Below are 23,111 nucleotides of genomic sequence, written 5' to 3' on the forward strand. Positions count from 1 at the left end.
AGATTGCCTTTCAAATAAACTATCTGCACTCAAACCTTTATGTGCTTAAATTAGTCCTCAATCTTAATACAGTCTTCTTACCTGAAAATTCTTGGGTTCCTGAAATTCTGCACTGAGATCTGTTCATAGTACTCCAGCCATGAAATCACCCAAAGATAGAATTACATTGTCTGTTTCACTTTTGCTAGTTTTCAAAAAATTGGTGGAGCCATCATTTCATTATTTTCCCAAGACATCAGCAACACATCTATGTGATGGTTTTAGGCACCATCTGAAGTGACTCCCAGTTACCTTACCTGTTATAACTGACTGCTCAGAACCCACCATCCTGTAAGTACAATTTAGATTTGTTTTTCCACAAGTGCATGACTTTATACTTTTTCACAAAGAAATATTACCGGCTACTTCTGGACAATACACATAGTATAAACAAGATTTTTTAAAAAATCAATTTGAAAAGAGAGATACAGAATAGAAAAATAATCTTCCCATGAAAATTTTTCATTCTCCTCTTTCCAAAGGTAAGAAATTTAAGAAGCATAAACACTATTTTCAGAAGTCTAATATTTTGAACATTGAGAAGGCCATAAGATTGAGCCAAAATAGTAACAACAGAGTTAGCCCATGGATACATCAAACTCGTAAAACCCCTTCATCTGTATTTACCTGTTTAGAAACCACCTTATCCTTCAGCCCAGGGTGAAACCTTCAGAAACACTATTAATCTTCCCTATTCTCTTAGCTCCCACTTCCAGTCAGTCCATCAATTCAACCTCCCTAAAGTGTCTTAAAACCATCTCTTCTTCATTCCCATTACTCTTATCCCAGTTTGTCTTTCCTATGACAATCATCTATCTAAGTTCTCTGTTTTATTTCATGTCTTTATTCTGGAAAATCTAATAACCTAACACACTCGCATTAAATCTAAGATCATTCAAACATAATAGCTCAAGTCCTAAACAACACTTTCAGCATTTATATAAAACATATGGATATTGATATTACATTTAGAAAACTCATTGCCTTAACATTTCATGTATTTTTATTTGCATGGAATGAAGGTTAAAAATAATATGTTTACCTAAATATTAAGCAAAATGTTTACCTGTCTGAAGCTATGTCACTGGCAATTTGGTGCTTCACTCCTGACCCATTTTTAATAGAATCCTGTCTTGTGAGCCCATGAGATCGACTTTTCTCCACTGCAGGTACAGATAAGTCACCTGAGGGTCCTTGGAACTGGGCCTGCTCATGCAGTTTTGCTTTCTTCTCCTGAGGTGCCTCCTCATTCCGCATTCCTCGGAGAACCTTTTGATCAGGTTGCTGTGGTGTATTAGATCCACTATTATAAAACCACGCTCCTGATTTAGTGAGGATTTCTTGTTGTTTTCGGCACAAATTACATACCCACATAACCTGCACACGAATACATAGGGGAAAAAAATTAGTGTTTTCAAAAGTTAAAAACAAACAAAAAGAGAGACAACAATTCAAGCCAAGGAAAAAAATTATATTGTTATCCTTTCTGAAGTTAAAATGTAATCCAGATTCATAGCTACCATTAATCAATTACATATTCTCCCTTTTAATTTTGTCAGAATTATAGTAAAATAGATGACATTTACTGGTAGTAGAAACATCAAATAGCGTGTCAAATTATTAGTTGTTTATTTATATTCTTTAATTACTTTTTAATTAATTAAGGGCACAGCGTAGTATACAGAAATGAATTTTGAAGCTAGACAGATTTGGGTTTAAATACCAACTCCAAGATTAGAAACTTTTCAACCTTCAATAAGGTACCAAACATTCACATCTATAAAACTTAGGTTCTGAAATGATGAAATGAGGAAATAGGAATAATACTAATTTTTCCAATATCAAGGACTGAAGATTAGAAATAATTTACTTGAAATGTCTAGCACAATAAATCACACATGTTGGACTTTCAGTAGCTTACTAATATTAGTATATTAGGTTAATCTTCTATCACCAGTTATATGATAAGCTTCCTCAGGGGGCTTTTCTTTCTTTTAAGTAAGTAGCTCCTACTGGCTAAAAGAAAGCTAGGAACCTCGTTGATCCTCAATAAAAACCTATTAATTGCTCATAATTCATAAAATAAATAAAATGTACCATTTTAACCACTTTTAAGTGCACAGTTCAACAGTGTTAAATATATTCATACTGTTGTGAAATAGACCTCCAAAACTTGTTCATCTTGCAAAACTCAAAATCTATACCTGTTAAACAGAAAATCCCATTTTCTCCCTCCCCCATATCCTGATAATCACCATTCCACACTTGATTTTTTAATAGATATGTTTTTAAGACTCCAGGAATTTAAGAATATTATAACTAACATCTCTATGACCAGAAAACCACACTCTTCTGAAAAATCTTTCTCAATTAATCAGAAAAAAAATAAAATCACATATTCATGAAATAAAGGATGAGTTCATACTTCAAGTGTTTCTGATGTTTTGTTTATGTCAAATGCTGAATCTTAACACAGCTCTCCATATTGCTGAACATTTCCTTATAGTTTTAAGTAAATTATAATAATATAGATAATCAGTAAAAGAAAAATTCAACATGTTTTTAACTAATACAAGGATATTTTGTAAAATACCATTTAAATGTTTTGCTTAATTGCCCATTCTTCTAGTCCATACTGTTTGTATAGTCTATATCATACAACATTGTATTTGATCATTTTCTATTATTTTGTTCTCTCTTTGAATTTTATATACATTTCTTTAATCCTCAACTAAATTTAAAGCTCATTGAGAGCAAGTTCTGTATCTTCTTATGTCTAATAAGCCCTTATAAATCATAGCACAGTAAGACTTTTTAAATGCTTGCTAACTTGAATTTATCTGAAGACCTTCTGGGGGATACATGATAATAAAATATTCAGTATTATTACATTAAGATTTATGTTCTACAGATTTCCAAAAGAATTAGTCATCAATAATGTTAATATACACAACTATTTTATTTTTATAACTAAATAAGAAACTATTTTTTAATATGAAAATACAAAAGTTTCACTCAATTTTTTTTAAAAACCTCAGTTCAAATTTCTTTTGGTTTAGCTACACATGAAATATAAATATATCTAACCCATCAGTAGTTTCAAAAATCAAATTTCAATCAAAATCTTCAGTCTTTCATTGCCATCTTGTGACAAATGTAGGTACTGCAGATCTCTTTTAAAAGTGAAAGGCACACTAAACATAAAACCACAAAATAATAATAAAATAAATTAAGTTTGAATTTCAACTTTTCTGTTTGTTTTAAATAAATTACTATTCGTGATACACTGATAATATATACTATATTATTCTGTGATATGAATTTATCTAGAGTAAGTCACACACGCAATATTCAAGAATAACATCCTTTCCTTCCCGGTAACTGACAAAGAAACAGAAATGAAAGTTTGCAAGACAGGCAATTATCCAATCATGATCATCTGCAGAAACAACCTGTTGCTGCTTCATTGTTTATCACAAGATAGGCAGGTTACTTAACTCTTCGAGAGCAGAGATTCTCAAAGAATATCCCTGAAACGGCAGCATCAGTATCATCTGGGAACTCATTAAACATGCAAATTCTTAGGCCCCTCTCCAGACCTACTAGATCAGAAATTTGGGGGTGGGACCCAGACGTTCGTTCGTTTTGTTTTTTGTTTTTGCAAAATCCTACAGGTGATTCTGATGCTTGATAAAGTTAGAGAACCACTGGTTAGGGCAGAGATTGCCAATTCAATATGTGGAATAAGTTACAAGTGTGTTCCTCAGAGTGGCTATATAAGGCCAACGGAGGTCATGATCAGCTTTGCCAATTTACCTCAGTGTGAACGAGGTAAATCTATGGTATTATTTGTGCAAATTTATGAATTTAAATTTATTCATTGTACAAATAGTACCTCAGTGTGAACGAGGTAAATCTATGGTATTATTTGTGCAAATTTATGAATTTAAATTTATTCATTGTACAAATAGTATCATTTCTGTGTAGTCCAAAATGAGAAAAAGACTTGAAAATGTCATGGGCTTCATTTTCCTCATCTATTAACACCCAGTGAATAGTAATATAAGATAGATGAGTATAACGCATGAAGGATGATGTTTGATTCCTATTAAAGAATTTCTATGTATTAATACTCTTTCCACACTCTCTGGGCTATGCACATTGGTTGCTCTTTTTCTGACTAGATCTTGTATTCCCTCCTAAACTGATAGCTTCTAATATCCTCACATCTTAGTATCTAGTTACCTTTCTTCTTTTTCTATCTCCTCCCACTTTTGGACTAATAGTTTACTAATCTTTACAGCTCAGGAAGCCTAAATCAACTCACTTCAAGTAGTTCAAGAGACTGACACTTTTGCTTGAAGCTCTTACACACATAGCAACTTAATTTATAAATTGATAATACTGTTTCACAAATACATATACATACACATGCTGTGAAATAACTTCTCACTAATTGGCTATGGAATGATTAATGTCTATCAGAGGTCAATTCTGTGTTAACGGAACAAAATTTAACTAATTTGGGAATAAAAAAGCAGGACTTTTGTTAATAGAACATTTTAACCAATTAAGTTAACCAGCTTATGATGAATGTTGTAAAAATATCTTAGAAATATATATGCCTATAAATTACCATGGTTAGAACCTATTAGCTTTTTCTGGTCCTCACAAATATCAAAATACCTAAGCCCTGAGATTACAAAGACACATAGGATTCAAAATGATATGATATTATTACATTTGGTTCTAAATATGACAAATATTTCAAAATAATATAGCAATATAAGAGATGGAATAGTAGTAACTCAAATTTGTCACTTAATTCCATAGTCATCCTTGGTGGAGTTGAAAGGGAGCAAAAAACTAAGGAAAATAAAAATCTCTCTTTAAAACAATAAAAATGGTAAATGTAATAGCTAAACTAAATAGTCAAAGAAAACAAAACCAAAATTATGTTAAGCATATACAATAATTTAAAGGGATATAAAGCTTGGAAAACCCTATGATTTTCATCCAAAGAAAAATAATAAATAGTAGAGTAATTCAGAGAAGGATAAGATTATTAGTTAATTATTGGTATTAATGAGACCATAGGCCAAGCTCATAAGATATAGCTAACTCAGCACGGAAAAAAGACTTTACTAGACTCTACTTCTAATCATTGCTAGCCTGCTTATTTGACAGAAAAAAAAGAGTGTAAATTGATCAAACTAACCAGGAAAATGTGGAAGATCCTGTCTAGCTACTAATCCATTTCCCCTTTGCGCAGAGAACACTCGCCCGAGGTGCTTGTGGCTACAGCATTTACCCCAAGATTACTCGTAGATTACAGGCCTCACCTTATCCCCAAAGTCTGCCACGAAATATCTCGCTTTTATTACTATTTTCCCATCACTCTGGTATACTGATAGGCTTTGGAAACAAATAACATCATTCTATTTACAGCATTCTATTTTTAGTAGTGGTATTTCCATTTACAAAATATAGTAATTCTTATTCACTGAAAATGTCAAATCCTAGAAAACGTAGCATTCCCACACGTTCTGTTAACATTGTTCTCGAACAGTTGTTAGCCGAAGATTCATTTGATGAATCCGATTTATGTATACATTTCTGTTACATTACGATTAGAGACAAATTCTATTTAGAAATAACTCCAAGAACAGTTTTTACATTTATTTTCACATTGAAAACCAGTCAGATTTCCTAGCCTCAAAGAGCATGTTTATGTAGAATTAAATTAACACTGGCAGCGAGCTGGACTTTTTTTTTTTCTAAATGGCAAATAGGTTAAACTTATTTCCTTTTTCTATTAGAAAACAATTCCCAATCTCCCTTGTCACTAATGATGGCCATGACCACATGACTATGTTCTGGCCAATGGATTATAAATGATGTGGGCCATTTTCGTGACCATTGAAAAACTCTCATATGCTACCATCATCCTCTTCGTTCAAAACTATAGGGGATAAGGGAGCCACACCAAAAAAGGAACCTGGAAATCTGAATAAGCACTTGAAAGAGAGCACTGATAAGCCATACTAGTGTGAGTTTAACATAGGTGAGAAATAAACTTCTAATATGTTGAGCTGCAGAGACTTTTGAGTGTATCATTGACAATTGATAGCATTTCTTTAATTCAAAATCTTTTTAAAGTACTTGGTCTATTAAATGTGTATCATCAGCACAATCTCTGAATGTGAGGAACAATGCATTACTAAAACTGACATATAAATGTGTTTCACTGTTAATCCAGAGCCAGCTTTCATTAAGTCATTAAGAACAAGTTGTGCACATTTCTTCCCAGTTCCTCATTCAATGAAGTAATGTGAGTTGCTTGAAAACAGCCATGGTGGATGTATTTAAACTACAGAAATTGGAAAATGCCACAAAGCAGGGCTTTTTCTTATAGAAAGCCAGTTGTTAACATTTATCAGCTGATGTTACTTAAAGAAATAATTTTTAAAGTGCCAAGTTATAAATATAGCAAAATTGAAGTCAGTAACCCAAAGAAGTAGCACAAATCATCAATAGTAGGAGGGCCTGAGGTAAATATCAGAAACTAATGAACAAAGCCAGTTTTGAGAGTCAAAGGAACAATTAAGTTAACCAGCAAATGTACCTTATGATGAATGTGGTAAAAAATAATCTTAGAAATATATATGCCTATAAATCACCATGGTTGTACTTCAACACTCTATTCATAGCACGTTAGTAATAAGCTAGTTCTTTTTAAAAGAAACAGACAGCAGTGTCCTAAGTATTGAAGGATTCATTTACTTTGGGAGTATGCTCCAAAAAGAGTAGCTTACTAGTTTCAACCAAATGAAGTAGAGAACTGAGATGCTTAGATCATTCAGTATGAATTTCCACTATCTTATAATAAATAACCAATTAAATTAGAAAACTGAGACAAACAGAAAACTGAGTAGCAATTTCAAAAGCTTCATAACACTCATAACGTGATGGGTTCATCGCCCGCATTCTGGCAATTTTAGATGCCAAACATTAATTAAAAGACAGGAACTGATAATAAAAATGAAAGACAATTAAGTTGAAAATACTATCATTTATCATATCATCATGCAGTCAGTATCACTGAAAATTTTAGATACCTGCACTACTATTTATCAAAACAAAACACAAAATTACAAATAAAAATGCAATTTAACTTACACTTAAAACCTCAAAGAAATTATAGAGAATTAAAAATTATAGTGAGCTCCACCACTTGCCTAAATTTAAACCTTTACTCTTCTTTCTCTTTCCTTAAACTCTATTTTTATCTCTACATATTAGTTTGTCTCCTGCTATGATATAAATAAACCTTAATTTTTAACATTTTTCTGCTAAAACAGACCTTGCTTGTATAGAAAGATCTGCTTCTGCACCCAGAATTTTAGCTTATAAATATAGAAATAAATACATTAAATTAAAACAGAAACAAAATGAAAGAAGATGAGCAGCGCTGAAGCCTCAGGCCCACTGTGCCCACAGCCAAAAAGCAGGCCTCCCCTGGCTGAGAGCACAGCTCTTTTGGGATAACTAAACTAAAAGTACTCAACTTAAAGTGAAAATCTGGAATCAGGTTCACTTCTTGATGCCCAGTGCTTTCATCACTAACAAAAGTTCAAAATGTGTAGTAAAGCTGTCTCAAAGTACAGATTCTATGTAACTGTGGGCTTAGGCAAGAGGGACACAGTCTTTTAACAAAACACTGAACAAAGCCAACCATGGTCTTGGTGTATCTACATAAATTTGCAAGATCATTAATTTAAAATATCACTAACACATAAATTTGCAAGATCACTAAATATCAAGATGGAGGCAAGATCTCAGCTCACTACTGAAGACCTGGTCCTGGATTACAGAGCCCAAACACTGCATGAAGGCAATCGCAAAACTGCCTTCCTGCAGTGACAGATACGCTCAGGAGAAAGGAGGAAGGGAGAGAGAAAGGAGGGAAAAAACTACAGTGAAAACTTTTTTTGAATTCTCTCACAAAAACAAACAAACAGACAAACAAACAAAAACAGAATGGAGGTGTCTAGATGATTTTACATTTCACTCCTACCAAAGACTGAAGAAACAGATAATCTCGAACTTATTCAAATTATTATAGAGAGAGAAAAAAAGGAAAGTTCCTCAACTCAATTTATGAGACTAGAAAGATTTTAATGGCAAAATCAGAAGAGAGCAGTGAATTCATTTCCTACAGTTGCTATAACAAATTATCACAAACTGATGGTTTAAAACAACAGTGAATTATTTTCTCACAGTTCTAGAGACCGGAAGTCCCAGTTCGAACTCAGTATCACAGCGCAGAAATTAAGGTGTCAACAGGGCAAAACTCCTTCAGGAGGCCCTAGGGAACATTGGTTCCTTGCCTCTTCTGGCAATCAGCTTCCGATGGCCACCAGTATACCTTGGGTTGTAACAGCATCAACCTAGTCTTCAAGAATAGCATCTTCAGATCTCTCCCTACTACATCCTCTGTGTGTAAAATCTCCCTCTGCCTTCCTCTTATAAGCTTACAAATGATTACCTTTAGGGCCCACCCACATAATCTCCACATCTCAGGATCCTTATTAAATCATAATTGCAAAGATGCTTTATTTTTCTGCCATATAAAGTTATTCACAGGTTCAGGGATTAGGATGTGGATATTTTTTGAGGGGCCATTTTCAGCCTACCAAAGACAATATAAAAAGTAGAATTATAGACAGATAGCACAAATAGAAATGGATGCATAGATCTTAAAATCTTAACAAATCAAATCCTAAATTTCATACAGCAAATACATTTGAGAAAGAAATGAACAAAAAATAGCCTATCATGACACAGGGAGGATTACAACATAAATGCAAGAATAGTTTAATATTAAATATATTAATATAATTCACATTAATAGATTAAAATAGAAAAAAATTTGATAACAGTAGATACAGAAAAAGCATTCAAAATAAAACCCAGCAAACAAGAAATAGAAAAGTAATGCTTAAGCCTGACAAAGGGTATTTATGAAAATTCTATAACCTATTTTATACTTAAGGATGAAAGGGGAAGAACATTTCATTTAAAGTCAGGAGTTAGCTAAGGATACCTGGTATCACCACTCCTATTTAATCCTGTCCTGGAGACGATGGCTTAGTAAATCTCACACATACATAAGACAAGAAAAAGGATATAAAACTGTCTTTATCTGAACACTGTTTGATTGTGAACACCATTCAATTATAACAGAAAATCCAAGAAAACCTACAGACAAATATTAAAAGTAATAGGGAGCTCTATACATTTCCTAGATAAAGATGAACAAACCAAAATAAACAGCATTTTTCTACACCACTAATAACCAAGTACAAATATTAATTAAAAAGTTTTAATACCTGTTACAAAGAAAAATAATACACAAGAGTCTAAAGGAAGACTTACATAAGTGGGTAGATATACCCTGGTGGAATGAGAAGACAAAATACCACAAGATGTCAATCTGTCCAAATTAAATCTATAAATTTCAGTGCAATTTTAATCAAAATTTCTACCATGTTTTACATGAAATTTATCAAGCTAATTTTAAAATGAATATGGAAGAGATAAGAAAAATTTAGATAATTCTGACGAGAAATAACAATTTGAGGTAGACTTGGTCTACTTACTAAAAAGTGACCAAAATTAAGATAGTGTGGTATTAGTAGAGAGACAGAACAAGGAGCATAATGGACGCTCTAGAAACAGACGATCACATGTGTCAACGCCGACATAACAAATCAGTGGAGAATGAATGCACCATTGAAATAATATAGCTAGGACAACTGGTTGTCCAAATCGGGAGAAAAAATAGATTCACGCCTCATACCACATATAAAAATCCATTCCAAATGCATTAAACACTAAAATATGAAAGCCAAAACTTCAAACCTTTAGAACAAAAGTAAAGAAAATTTTTATGAAGTCAGGAAAACAAAATATTTCTTAACTCAAATACAAAAGCACAAACTATTTTTAAAAATATAAATTCTGTATAAAAATGTTTAATCATTTTGCATAGTAAAATAATAAGGTAAAATAAAGTAAAAAGAAAAACTACAATCTGAGAGTTTTTATTGGAATGTATAGAGTTAACAAAGGATGTGCATTCAGTATATACGAAGAACTTCCATAGTTCAATAAGAAAAAGATAAACAGTAGAATAATAGGTCAAGGTATGAATAGACAATTCCACAGAGAAATCCAATTGGAAAATAAACAAATAAAAAGGTGCTTAACATCATCAGTCAAAAAATGCAAATTTAAATGAGTTATCACTCCCATCAGTTTAGCAACATTTAAAAGTCTGACAATATCAAACATTAGAGAGGAAACATAGGAACCAACACAAATATTCCTCTCAAGACTGTAAATTATTTTCAACCTGTTTCTAGTGAAACTGGAAATGGCTATCTGTACGCTATGACCCCAAAAACTTACTTCCACCCTAGAGAAATTCTCAAGCAGGTACATGAAGGCATGAACAGGTATATTTACTGAGTACTATTCCTCTTGTAAAAGGATTTAGATAACCAAAATCAACATGAAAATGAATAAACTATAGTATATTCATGCAGAAGAATTATATTCAGCAGTGAAAATGAAAGAATTAGAGTTAGATTAATCTAAATTTTGAGATAACTCAAAATATAGTTAAACAAAAAAAACAAGTTTCAGAAAAATATATGCAGTATGATCCATAATATAAACTTAAGACCTTGAAATATAATATTATATATGGTTTAGCAGTATATATGTATAAAGTTAAAATATACAAATAAAATATGTGTGGAATGATAAGTATTCAAGATAACTGCTAAAAAAAACTAATATGGCAACAGTTTAAGATTTGTATAACTTGTTGCTATTATCCTCTAAACATCTAGGCATGTTTGAAATATTTCAAAGTAAAAAGGAAAAGAAAAAAATGGGAGGAGATAAGAATTATAAGAATGTCAGACTAGTAACCAATCAAGGTTAATTGGACTAGTGAAACTACTTACTGATACTCATAATTACACTGAAAGTAAATGTATATTTAGCATAAATATATTAGTTAATTGAGAACTAATAACTGAATTTTGATAAAGTATAGATTTTAAAATACAGTATTGCTTACTTTCGGGATTTTTTTTATGAAGGAGTAAGTATAAAAGAGTCAGGGAACCAATTAACTCTACATATTGCATTATATTGTTTTTATTTTCTTTTTCATCAAAGTATGTGGTATATCATAAACTCGCTTTCTAAATTAAATTTTATCAAAAAACTATGGAAGTGGCTGCCAAAGTAAATCCGTCATTGAGAAGAATTTAACTGTACATTATTATCAGAATAGGTAATTGTTTCCTTCATAATAAATATCTGACTATTAAATCTTATTTTAATTCAGAATTGCAATTTAAGCTCAAATTTCTCTATGTAATTTTAAAAGAAAAGCAAGTCAAAACAGTAGGTCTATCTATCGAGCAAGATTAAGGAAAAGTGAATCATTTCTGCAGTTACTGTGTTTTCCCACTAGTCCGTGCTACAGCACTTTGTTCAATCTGCACTTACTGGCTTTGCATTTAGTACTGCATTGTTAACCTACTTTTTCCCTGAAGATAAATTAAATTTCAGTTAAAAATACAGCAACTTTAATAAAATTAAAAAGTGAGTTGAAAGAGTACTATTATTCTACATTATAAAATGTGATGATATTATTTAAAATATTCTTCATCGTATGTTGACTAAATATTCAAGAGCAAATATAAACATACTGTCAATTGACAATCTTCTTTTTCAGCATTTAAAAGAACTTAAAGGTTATGATCTATAACTTATAAAACTACAATATAATTTCAATAAATATAGGGCAAAATTATGCTTTAAAAATGAGAGAAAAGCAAGGTTAACTTAATTCTTCTAAAAATAGAAAGCATATTCACCTGGAAGGTTTCATTTAAAATGGAGAGCAGGAAATGACAATTTCTGAAGACAACATCTTACAAAAAGAAGGGGGCCAGAAAATAATTCTATGAAAGTTAACAGTTGGTAAAGAAAATGATGCTTTATCCAAATTGAAGAGAATTAGAAGTATAAAACTCTCTAGAATACTCTTGGGGAAGTGAAAGTTTCATTTACCTGTTTCTCAGATTCTCGCAGGTAATTCTTTAAAACTTTAAGGTTAAGGGACAAAACTATTTGGGATCCTCTATGGTTTCTTGCCAGTAAATTTCCAGAAGCCATGGACTATGATACGGGCTTCCTTTTGCAAACTGTGCTTCTTGCTCCTGCAACTGCTAAAAGGCAATAACATCACGAACCACATGCGCTAAGCTGACCTACTTTAAAGCAAGTCCAACTGGGCCCACCCAAGGGAGATTTACTATTCAATAAATAAACAATCACAATGCTGTCATGGCACAAAATTAAAATGACAGCCTTATATCTAAGCTTCATTAAATTTGTATTTTGATTCCTCTCTAACTTAACATGACCAAAATTGATTTCTACACCTTCACCCAAAATTGCTCCATCCACAGTCTTACTCATAGCAGTTAATGGCAACTCTCCATCTTCCCAGTTTGCCTTGGGCCAATCATGGAATAATCATTTTCTCTCATATCCCACATACATTCCTCCAGAAAATCTTTTTGGTTCCACTTTTTAAAATATACCAACAGAGATGACATCACCTCTGCCACAACCACCCTAGTCTAAGTCACCATTATCACCTACCTAAAATATTGCAATTCCTCCTAACTGGTCTCCCAGGTTCCATCCTTTTCTCATTCTCTTCATTAATATATCACAACAACACAATCAAAATAAACTTTTAAAGATGTCTTAAAATTTTAAGTCACATCATTTCACTTTTTTGGTCAGAACCTTTTAATACTCCCTATTTTGCTCAGAATAAATGTCAAAGTCGTTACAATGATCCGAAAGTTACTCTTCAATCTCACTCTAACTCTCTCTCTCACTATTCTCACCCACTTTCTCTGTTCCCGCCACACTGCTTCCAACATGTCCAGCATGCTCCTAACACAGGACGTTTGTATCTGCTCTTTCCTCAGTCTGGACTGCTTTTACCCAAAATATCTGCAGTGCCAATGCGCTCATCTCTCTCAGATTGTTGCTCAAATGTCACTTCTCAAGGCCACTCAAACTAAAATAGCAACAACATCCAAAATTAAGTATCTCGATTTTCATTTTCTCCAGGACATTTACAACTTCTGATGTTTATTTATGTCACTTGTTGTCTGCATCTCCTAATTAGAATATATTCTCCAGGAAGGTAAAAGATGTTTGTCTATTTTACTTCAATGCTATATTCCAAGTGCCCAGAAAACACCAAGATGTGTCCAAGGAATGAGTGAATTAATATATTAACAATTAGCAATAAGTATATTATAATGTATAATTCATTTATAAATCCGTTTGCTTAGCAAATTTCTATAATCCAAATACCATAAGCTTTCATGTAATTGTCTTTAAGAAAAAAAAACCTTTAAGAACTTTCCAAATTCAAGTATTATTATAAAATATACTTTTCTGGTAAAAATATTTGTTTAATAAAATTCAAAATACAGAAATAAAGTATTTTAAGATTATTTTTATGTGCACTAAAATTGCTTAAATATTTAATTGAAAGTAAAATATGTATAGCTTATCTCAGGTTTCCAAACTTATTCAATAGAGGTCCTACTTTTGATGTAACTTAATGGATTTTAGAATCTCATTACAATCCCACATTTATTTATTTGTTTGTCTGTTTTGGAAGTGATGGATATGTTTGTCACCTTGATTGTGGTGATGTTGTTTTCATGGGTATATGCATATGTTCAAATCCAACACATTGTATACATTAAATGTGCAGTTTTTTGTATAACAATTACCCCTCAATAAAACTATTTTTAAGAGTTAAAAACAAAATTGTGGAAACTGCCCACTGTGATGAGCTGAATAAATTGAGAGTGGCAAAATGATGTCCTATACCACTGCTTGCTTCTCAACTTGTAATGTGCGTTGAGTCATCAGAACATCTTGTTAAAACACAGATTCCAATTCCTAGTTCTGGAGGAAGAGAAATGAGGAATCTAAATATTTAGCAACCTCTCAGATGATGCTATTCCTGACTGCGGCTCCACACCACACTTTGCATAGCAAAGCGCTAGAGTTGACTGGATTGTAAGTAAGACTCTGGACTTTAGCCCAAACCCTATTTCTACTAATAACACCACCACCACAACCACTATTACTAACATTGCTGCTGATACTGCTTCTAACAACAACAACAGATAGCATTTTTTGAGTTCTCCGTATGTTACAGGCACTCTTCTAATTCTTGTAGTATTTACCACCTCATTTAATCCACACTAATTCCTCTCAGTTTATAAAGGAAGAAATTGATCATAGAGAGATTAACTCACATAGACAAGGTCTTCAGCTGAGAAGTAATGCAGCCAGAATTCAAACCTCAGCCTTTTAAGACCAGGGGACATAAAATTTTTCACATGAAGTTCATCTTAACTGTCATGTAATAGGTGATTTTGGTACTCTTTGGCTCACATCTGATTTCAGCCATGGCTGTGGTGGACAGTGGTGGCAGGAAGAGAACCCAAATGAACTTCACACCCAGTGGGATGGATATAATTTTTTAATAGAAAATAACAAGTATTAGTAAGGATGCGAGATATTGTAACGCTTCTATATGGATGACAGAAATATAAAGTGGTGCAATCACTTTATATTTGCCAAACTGGAAAACAGTTTGGCAGTTCTTCAAAAACTTAAACATAGAATTACTGTATGACCCAGCAATTCCATTACTAGGTTATACCCAAGATAACTGAAAACATATGCTCAAAGAACAACTGGTAAATGTATGTTCCTAGCAGCATTATTCGTAATAGCCAAAAAGTATAAACAATCTAATGTCCCTCAACTGGTGAGCAAATAATGTGTGATATATCCATACAACAGAATATTATTCAGCTATAAAAAGGAATAAAATCTTAATTCTTGTTATAACAGATGAACCTTTAAAGCTAAGTAAAAGAAGCCAGACACAAAATGCCACATATTATATAAATACATTTATATAAGATGTCCAGAATATGTAAATCCATAGAAAAAGAAAGTAGATTACTTGTCACTTGGGTATATTTTTAAATGGTGAATTTAATGTGGTATGAATTATATATCAATTTAAAAAAAAATTAAAAACCTCTTCTACAGAAATCTCAGGCCTAGGTGGTTTTTGTCTTATTTTGAGTTTCTCCACAATCAGATCCTGAGCCCAAAGATTTGAATACAAAATAGTTGATTTGATATACGATCCCAAAAAATATGGTGAAAGAGCGAGGAAGTGAAATCTGGAAGAGAGAAAAGCCAATAAACAGTCTGCTAAAGAGCAGATTATTTCTGTGGACAAATAGAGCTTAGTCTTGATGGAACCCTCTCAAAGTCAACCCACTAAGGGGCAAGGAGATATCAGGCCATTCGCACTTCTTTCTCTCCTTCAGGTTACATCTATTCCCTTGGCCATAAAAATGCCCTTAGGCAGAGAAATGCAGGAATCTATTGGCAAATTCAGGAGCCATTTGCACGCATCATCTGAGATGAGCTGCAGACATATGAATAGGATACCTATAGCAATTACTACATTTTACTAGAGAATTCTGCCAAACTTTTAATAGACCAAAATTCATATCCTATATAAATTGTTCCATAAAATTAAATTTTAAAAAGAATAAAAGCCATACAGCTTATTGTATGAGGCAAATGTAATTTTAACAAAAGACAAGAAAAGCATAGGCCAATTCTACTCACAAGTATGTAGAACCAAAACATAAGCTAAAACTAAAATAACAAAATCCAAGACAACTAAATAATCAATAATCATATCATTGATTATGATATGATTATGTCATATCATAATCAATCACCATGTACCCCAGAATGTAAGGATGTTACAGCATATGTGTGTGTGTATATATATACATCTCAAGGTGTATGTATGTATATATATATATACACACACATATATATATACATATATATATATGTAAAATCCTCAGCAAAGGTTATACTTAGTGGATAAGCTTCAGTCCATCTGACAAAATAAAACTGTACTTTTCTCAAATATTTCCTTAGGCATGTACTACTATGTTTGAAGAGAAAAGTAAACAGAAGAATCTGAGATATCGACAAAATCGGAAGACAAATAATCCAGAAATACAGCTGCTGATCGTTTTACAGGAAATTATACAAATGAGACTTCAGTTGTTACATTGTTAGTGATCTTGATACCTGGTTAAATTATAAATAAACTATTTTGTGAGTTTTTTTAGGTCAATAATCTAGAATTAACAAATTTTAGAGAATATTTCCACATCAGACACAAGCATCACCTCAATGAAACAGAAACTGCAGATGAACAAATTTACCTGCCGATCTCATTCTGCCACGTAATCATGATTCTCTTAACTTAGTTTCTAAATACAATTGTAAAGTATTTATTATAGATAACTGGCAAATAACTTGAGAAGACAGAAATATGTGACTATTTTCTGTTATATACACAGGAAATATACCAGACACTTGGAGATTAGATACCGATGTAAGTGGAGCTGTGTCAACAGCTAACAATATTTGCTTATTCAATGTGCAGTTTTCTTTTATGTTCTGGAACATGGGGATGCTACAGTTACATACTCATGACTAAACAAGGTACTGTCTGAACAAACTTTGAGAACAGGCATACCAAGAACCTAATTCTCATTGCAATGATACTGAAAAATACTGTTTCAGGGTAAGAAGAGTTGAGACTGTCATTTTTAAGTGGTATTGTTCTCTATATCTTAATTGCTAATAAAGTAGCTCGTGCCTCATAAAGCCTGTTCATGATATGCTATCCAACAATAAACTAATGTTATTTAATAACATGCAATGTGTTAAAATCCATACAGAGTTAAGAAGGGAGTTATGAGAATATGCATGAAAATACTCTCAGATATATATTCCTTCTGGGAAAGTGACTCCAAATTGTGAAAGAATGCAATGTTCCAGAAAGACCCTGAGAGACTCTACACTTGAGAAATTATTGTCAAACAACTGTGTGAAGCCATTTCTCTTGCAGTGTCATATATTTGCAAAACATTTAAATTCTAAAGAAAGCTATTAATGTTATAAAAAGAAAACTGAGGGTATTAGCAACTTAAAACCAATAATCAAGACTGGCTTTGGAAAACTTTTACAAATTAATATTCCTCATTACTAAAGCTAGAAAATCTTACGTGACAAAAAAAAAAAAAAAAAGAGTATTATTCTGTTCCAAAAGAGAATCGCTAAAAAGATGTTAGCTGGTACGTCCACCAGTGCAATTTTATTAAACCTTAATAGATACCACTATACTCTGTAGAGTCCATAAAGTCGCAGGAGGCATTGTCAGCAGATTGTGACAAAAATGGTGGTAGATAGAGGATAGTACTTAAAGACTGAAAAATCCCTGGATGTTTTCAATTATTCCCAGTTATACTGAAAACAGCATAACTGATTAAATTATGGCACACATTTGCCCAAGAATTAACCAGTGAAGAGACTTCGAACTGTGAACCCCCATATTCAGGTTGTTTTAGGCTTAGTTGGCAATGTATTTAAAGATCTTAATGAATGGAGTTGATTCAGTGAATAATCACACAAAAAAATAGCCTTCTAGATAATATCTGTATTTTAAACTCTACGCTGAGAACACTTGTATTAAGAAACTGTTACCAAAAAGTTGAGTCCTTATTTGAGTATCAGATGCTATCATTAGAATGGAATTATTACTATAATATTAACATAGAAGATTAAATTTTTTCAAGTAATGTGTGAGTAAATGTGGCCCACTCTTACATAGCTCTTGTCACATTAAGAAATCACATTTAAATTATCAAAGGATGTGTATTAACATGTTTATTTCAATTTTAAAGTAAAGTGAGACATTCAGAATTTTCATTTAGCTAATTGGTTTGATGACAAGAACTACCTTTGCCTATTAGCTCATTTGTTCCATATTTTCTATAAGATGAAAAAGCTAAATATGCAGTTTTAAGATATTTATAAAAATAATTTAAAGCATGTGAAAAGGCAAAATAATTTTATCAATATAAATTGTAATTAGAAGTACTAAAATTAACATTTTCAAAATTCTTTTTAATTTATTGGTTTAAACAAAGTGACTTTAAGTAAAAAAATTAATAAAAATAAACAGTCATTTGATAAGTTTGGTAAAGCCTTTTTGGTGTAACTCCCAGAAACTGACAGACTGAATCATTAACTGAATAACAAACTATTTTGCAAGCCTGCTGTTTTCAATTCTTTGCTTTGAACAAATTGAAGGGAAATCTCAATGAAAAGTGAGCTAATATACAACTTAAAATAATTTTTGATGATAGATTTCTATATTGTCACATAACTTGGACAGATATAAGAGAATTGAGTAAATTGTGATAACAAAATCTCTATTCACATCTAGTCATTATCATGAACAAATTTCCTCAGTACTTGCATCTATAAAAACAAAGAAAATAGAAACAGAATTCATGCTGAATTCTCAGTCTACAAATAAATAATATTCACATATGGATTTATGAATAAAATTTAAATGAAAACCAGTCTCATCCATCTCACTATGTGAATTTCTAGCAAAATCATATTTCTTATATTTAATAATTTTAATTAAAATTTGTATTTATGTTATTTTAACCAACTGAGAATTAATAATGACCTAAATGAGTGGTCAGCTGATATATAATTTAAATAATTTCTGAGGATAGTTTACTATTACTTAATAATTATCATAATAAACTCAATCCATTAGAAAATTTTCAAAACTTTAAGCCTTATAGTCATTGAAAATTTTTAAATATTTAACAATATACATATTTTATTAAAACAGTGTAACAAAGTGATTTTTTTAAGATTTCTAGTGAAAAATGTATCACATGAAGATAAACTACCATGGGGGAAAGTTAAAAATTTTCTTTTCTTATCAAGGAAAAACAAGAAAAGAAAATTCCCAACAGCTAGAAATGAGTTCATTTTTTGATTTTTAAGGATAATGGAAGTTATCAAACTAATACACTATTTAGATTCCACTGTATGAACTTCTAAAGGAGCTATAACAGCTTTACTATAAAATATCAGTATTAATAATATGCTAGACATTATATCATCGTAACCATTTAAACACATGATGAAAATGTTAGGTGTCATCTTAAAACTGTGATGAGGTAAAAAGTTTTTAAAAGTTATATTAGGAGACTGAAATAAACACATTTCAAGATCAATGTTTAAACTGTCATCTCTGCTACTACTTATAACATTAAGCCTCCTTCACTCCTGATCCCCAGACTAAGAATATTCCCCAATCCATAGTGATCTCATATTGAGCTAAAGTGCACATTTTCTGAGTAGAGTCATGGAGACAGACTGAATATCACATCATGCTCTACAATAAGCCCTATAAACCAGGCCTTGCCTTTTGAGGAATTTCTTCCTTTCCCACCAACTGACTGCCAAGCAGCCAGAAGGCATCTAGATTAAATCAGCATGGCTTATGCAGTAATGTCCACTAATATTTTATTTAATCACCACTTACAAATTTTTCTTTGTGAGACTATACATTTTGAGTTCCAACTTGGCATGTAAAGAATAAACATCCTTCCCCTCCTTTCCCTTCACAGCCCCATAATCTTAGTGGTAGTGAATATTATGTCAAAAGACAAAAAGCTACATATCCCTGAACACTAACAAAATGTTAACTTTCCATGTTGACATAGAACACTGGCTATCTAACTGAATCATTTCCCATCCATTATGAAATAAGATAAAAAGGGCACATAAGCTCGTTGGTCCAGTAACAAGGTTCATATTTATGAATTATTTGTTGCTTAAATCATTTAAGCCACAGGCCACCTATACATAATTTTATTCTTCACACATATTCTATCTTTAGAAATCTAGGATTTCTGGCATAGGGATTTCTGAGGTTGTTAACACTGAGAGAAAGGCAAAGCTTAAAGTTTAAAAATGAATTATCTTAAAATCACAGAAATTAGTGGTGTCTAATCCTAAGCACACATTAGAGTCCTGTGAGTAACTATATAAAAATAAACATTCTTGGACATCACCCTCAGATATTCTGATTCAGTCAGTCTAGTGTGAATAAAAAATGTGCAATTTTTTTTAAAAGCTCCCCCAGATAATTCTGATAAACCCAATCAAAGGACAAGCATTAGGGAATTCCTCAGATAAATCATCCCAGATCTGATACTTATGCGTTGGGGATTTGGGGCAAATTATTTAGGGCTCTTATCTATATTAAAAATGCAGATAATTGAGCTGTTGATGATGAACGATTATGTTTTAACCAGTAGTGCAATCCCTGAGCACAGTGAAAGTAGATAGCAAATTCTAAATGAGTGTTGTTAAAATAAGTGGAAAGATATTCCATGTTCATCGATTGAAATAATTAATGCTGTTAAAATGTCCACACTATCTAAAGCAATCGACAGATTCAATGTAATCCCTATCAAAATTCCAATGGCATTTTTCACAGAAACAGAATAACCAAAGCAATCTTGAGAAAGAACAAAACTAGAGGCATCATGCTCCCTGATTTCAAACTGTAATATAAAGATATAGCAATAAAAACAGTATGATCTTGGCATAAAAACAGACAAATCAATAAATGGAAAAGAATAGAGAGCCCAGAAACAAACCCACACATATATAGTCATTTAATTTATGACAAAAGACCAAGAATATACAATGTGGAAAAGACAGTCTCTTCAATAAATGGTGTTAGGAAAACTGGACAGCAACATGCACAAGAATGAAAGTTGACCACTGTATTACACCATACAAAAAAAAAAATTAACTCAAAATAGATTAAAGACTTGAATGTAAGACCTGAAAGCATAAAACTAGAAGAAAACATAGCCAGTAAGGTACCTGACATTGAACTTTGCAAAGATTTTTGGATTTGATAAAAGCAAAATTAACAAAAGCAAAAATAAACAAGCGAGATTACATCAAACTAAATAACTTCTGCACAGTGAAAGGAAAACATCAACAATATGAAAGAGCAACCTACCGAACAAAAAAAAATGTGTAAATCATATATTTGATAATGGGTGAAAACCCAAAATGTATAAAGAATTCATATAATTCAGCAAAAAAAAAAAAGAGAAAGAACAATCTGATTAAAAAAAAGGAAGAGGATCTGAATAGACACTTCTTCAAAGAAGACATACAAAGAGGACATAAAGATGGCCAACAGGTCCATAAAAAGGTGCTCAACATCATAAACCATCAAGGAAGTGAAAATCAAAACTAAAATGAGATATCACTTCATACCTGCTAGAATAGCTATTATCAAAAAGATAATAAATAACAAGTGTTGGCAAGGATGTGGAGAAAAGGGAACCTTTGTACACTGTTGGTGGGAATATAAATTGGTGCAGCCACTATAGAAAACAGTATAGAATTAAAAATAGAATTAACATATGATCCAGAAATTCCATTTCTGGGTATTACCTGAAGAAAACAAAACACTAACTTAAAAAGATACGTGCTGCACTTCCATGGTCACTGTAGCATTATTTACAATAGCCAAGATAAAAAAACAACCTAAATGTCCATTGATGAATAGATAAAAAAGATATGGTATACAGACAATGAAATATTACAATCATTAAAAAGAATGAAATCTTGCCATTTGAGATAAGACAAATGGAACTTGAGGGCATCACGCTAAGTAAAATAAGTCGGACAGAAAGATAAATATGGTACAATCTCACTTACATTTGAAATCTAAAAAGAAAAAAAAAAGATTCAGAGAATAGATTCATGGTTGCCGGAGAAAGGGGATAAGGGGAATAGGTAAAGGGGACAAAAGTACAAACATCCAGTTATAAAATAAATAAGTCACAGGGATGTAATGTACACCATGGCAACTATAGTTAATAATATTGTATTGTATATTTGAAAGTTCCTAAGAGTAGCTCTTGAAGGTTCTCATTACAAGAGAAGAAATTATGTAACTATGTATGGTAGTGAATAATAACTAGATTTACTGTTATGATAATTTTGCAATATATACAAATACCAAATCATAATGTTGTATACCTGAAACTAATATAATGTTGTATGTCAATTATACCTCAATAAAAAAGTTAAAAATAAATATGTTGTTGAAATACTGTATTTGTAGGTATCCTCAAATATAAGTAAATTCAATGTATTTGATGCTTTCTAATAAGGAATGTATGCATATTATTTGGGAATTTAAAATTCATGGACTATATTTTAAAAACATAGCATTAAGTTCTCAATGACAAAAAATTTCTCTGATGCTATCACCTGCCAATGTTTATCAACTGCCACATGAGTGCGGCAATAAAAAGCCTCACGACTGCAGTAGAATTGATTACAGTAGCTACAATATTTAGGAACCCTAAGAATGAAAATACACCTTTCATTTTTAATGAGGACCACTAGAAAATGATTCAATATGTGCAATTCTGCTTTGAAGGTAGTTTTTCAAGAATATATCTTTTTTAACATTTTCAGAGATATATGTGATATGCAACTTGAAAAAGTATATTTTGATATTATTATTATTTTTTATATAATATAGAATATTCTTTAAATTTTTTATTTTTCTTAACAATTCTAAATCACCTATACTAAGCAAGTGTTTATTAACATGAAAATTCATACTATAGCCACTCGAAATGAATTTTGAGAGTAATATTTAATGCAGAGATAATCTGAAAAATTTATGGGTAAACCAGGAAATAGCTTCCTCACATCACTTTTCATACTTAACCCCTCTCACTCCTTAGAAAGGTCTCAAGCCTAAATGGAGCCATCCTTTCACCCCCAAAGTTGTCTATATATCTGGCATGATGAGGTAGTGATATGTTTATTCTGTTTTTTAATTGTGTAAGATAACTTTAATCATGGTCAAGTCAAAATAAAGATGGCAAAGTTAAACCTCTTTC

At 31.8% G+C, this 23,111-nt stretch overlaps 1 protein-coding gene across 15 annotated transcripts in view; it reads right to left on the reverse strand.

The window, feature by feature from the left end:
- The window catches only part of RIMS2 (regulating synaptic membrane exocytosis 2), a 549,058-nt gene that overhangs the window by 375,659 nt on the left and 150,288 nt on the right, over nucleotides 1-23,111 (reverse strand). For all 15 annotated transcript variants that reach the window (XM_015593047.2, XM_015593053.2, XM_025050124.1 and 12 more), the window contains one exon: nucleotides 1,106-1,416. In XM_015593047.2, the coding sequence (XP_015448533.1) occupies nucleotides 1,106-1,416 (311 nt within the window). The remainder of the gene's footprint in view (nucleotides 1-1,105; nucleotides 1,417-23,111) is intronic.

This window comes from Pteropus alecto, unplaced genomic scaffold (genome assembly GCF_000325575.1).
Source record: "Pteropus alecto unplaced genomic scaffold, ASM32557v1 scaffold164, whole genome shotgun sequence".
Taxonomy (NCBI): Eukaryota; Metazoa; Chordata; class Mammalia; order Chiroptera; family Pteropodidae; genus Pteropus; species Pteropus alecto.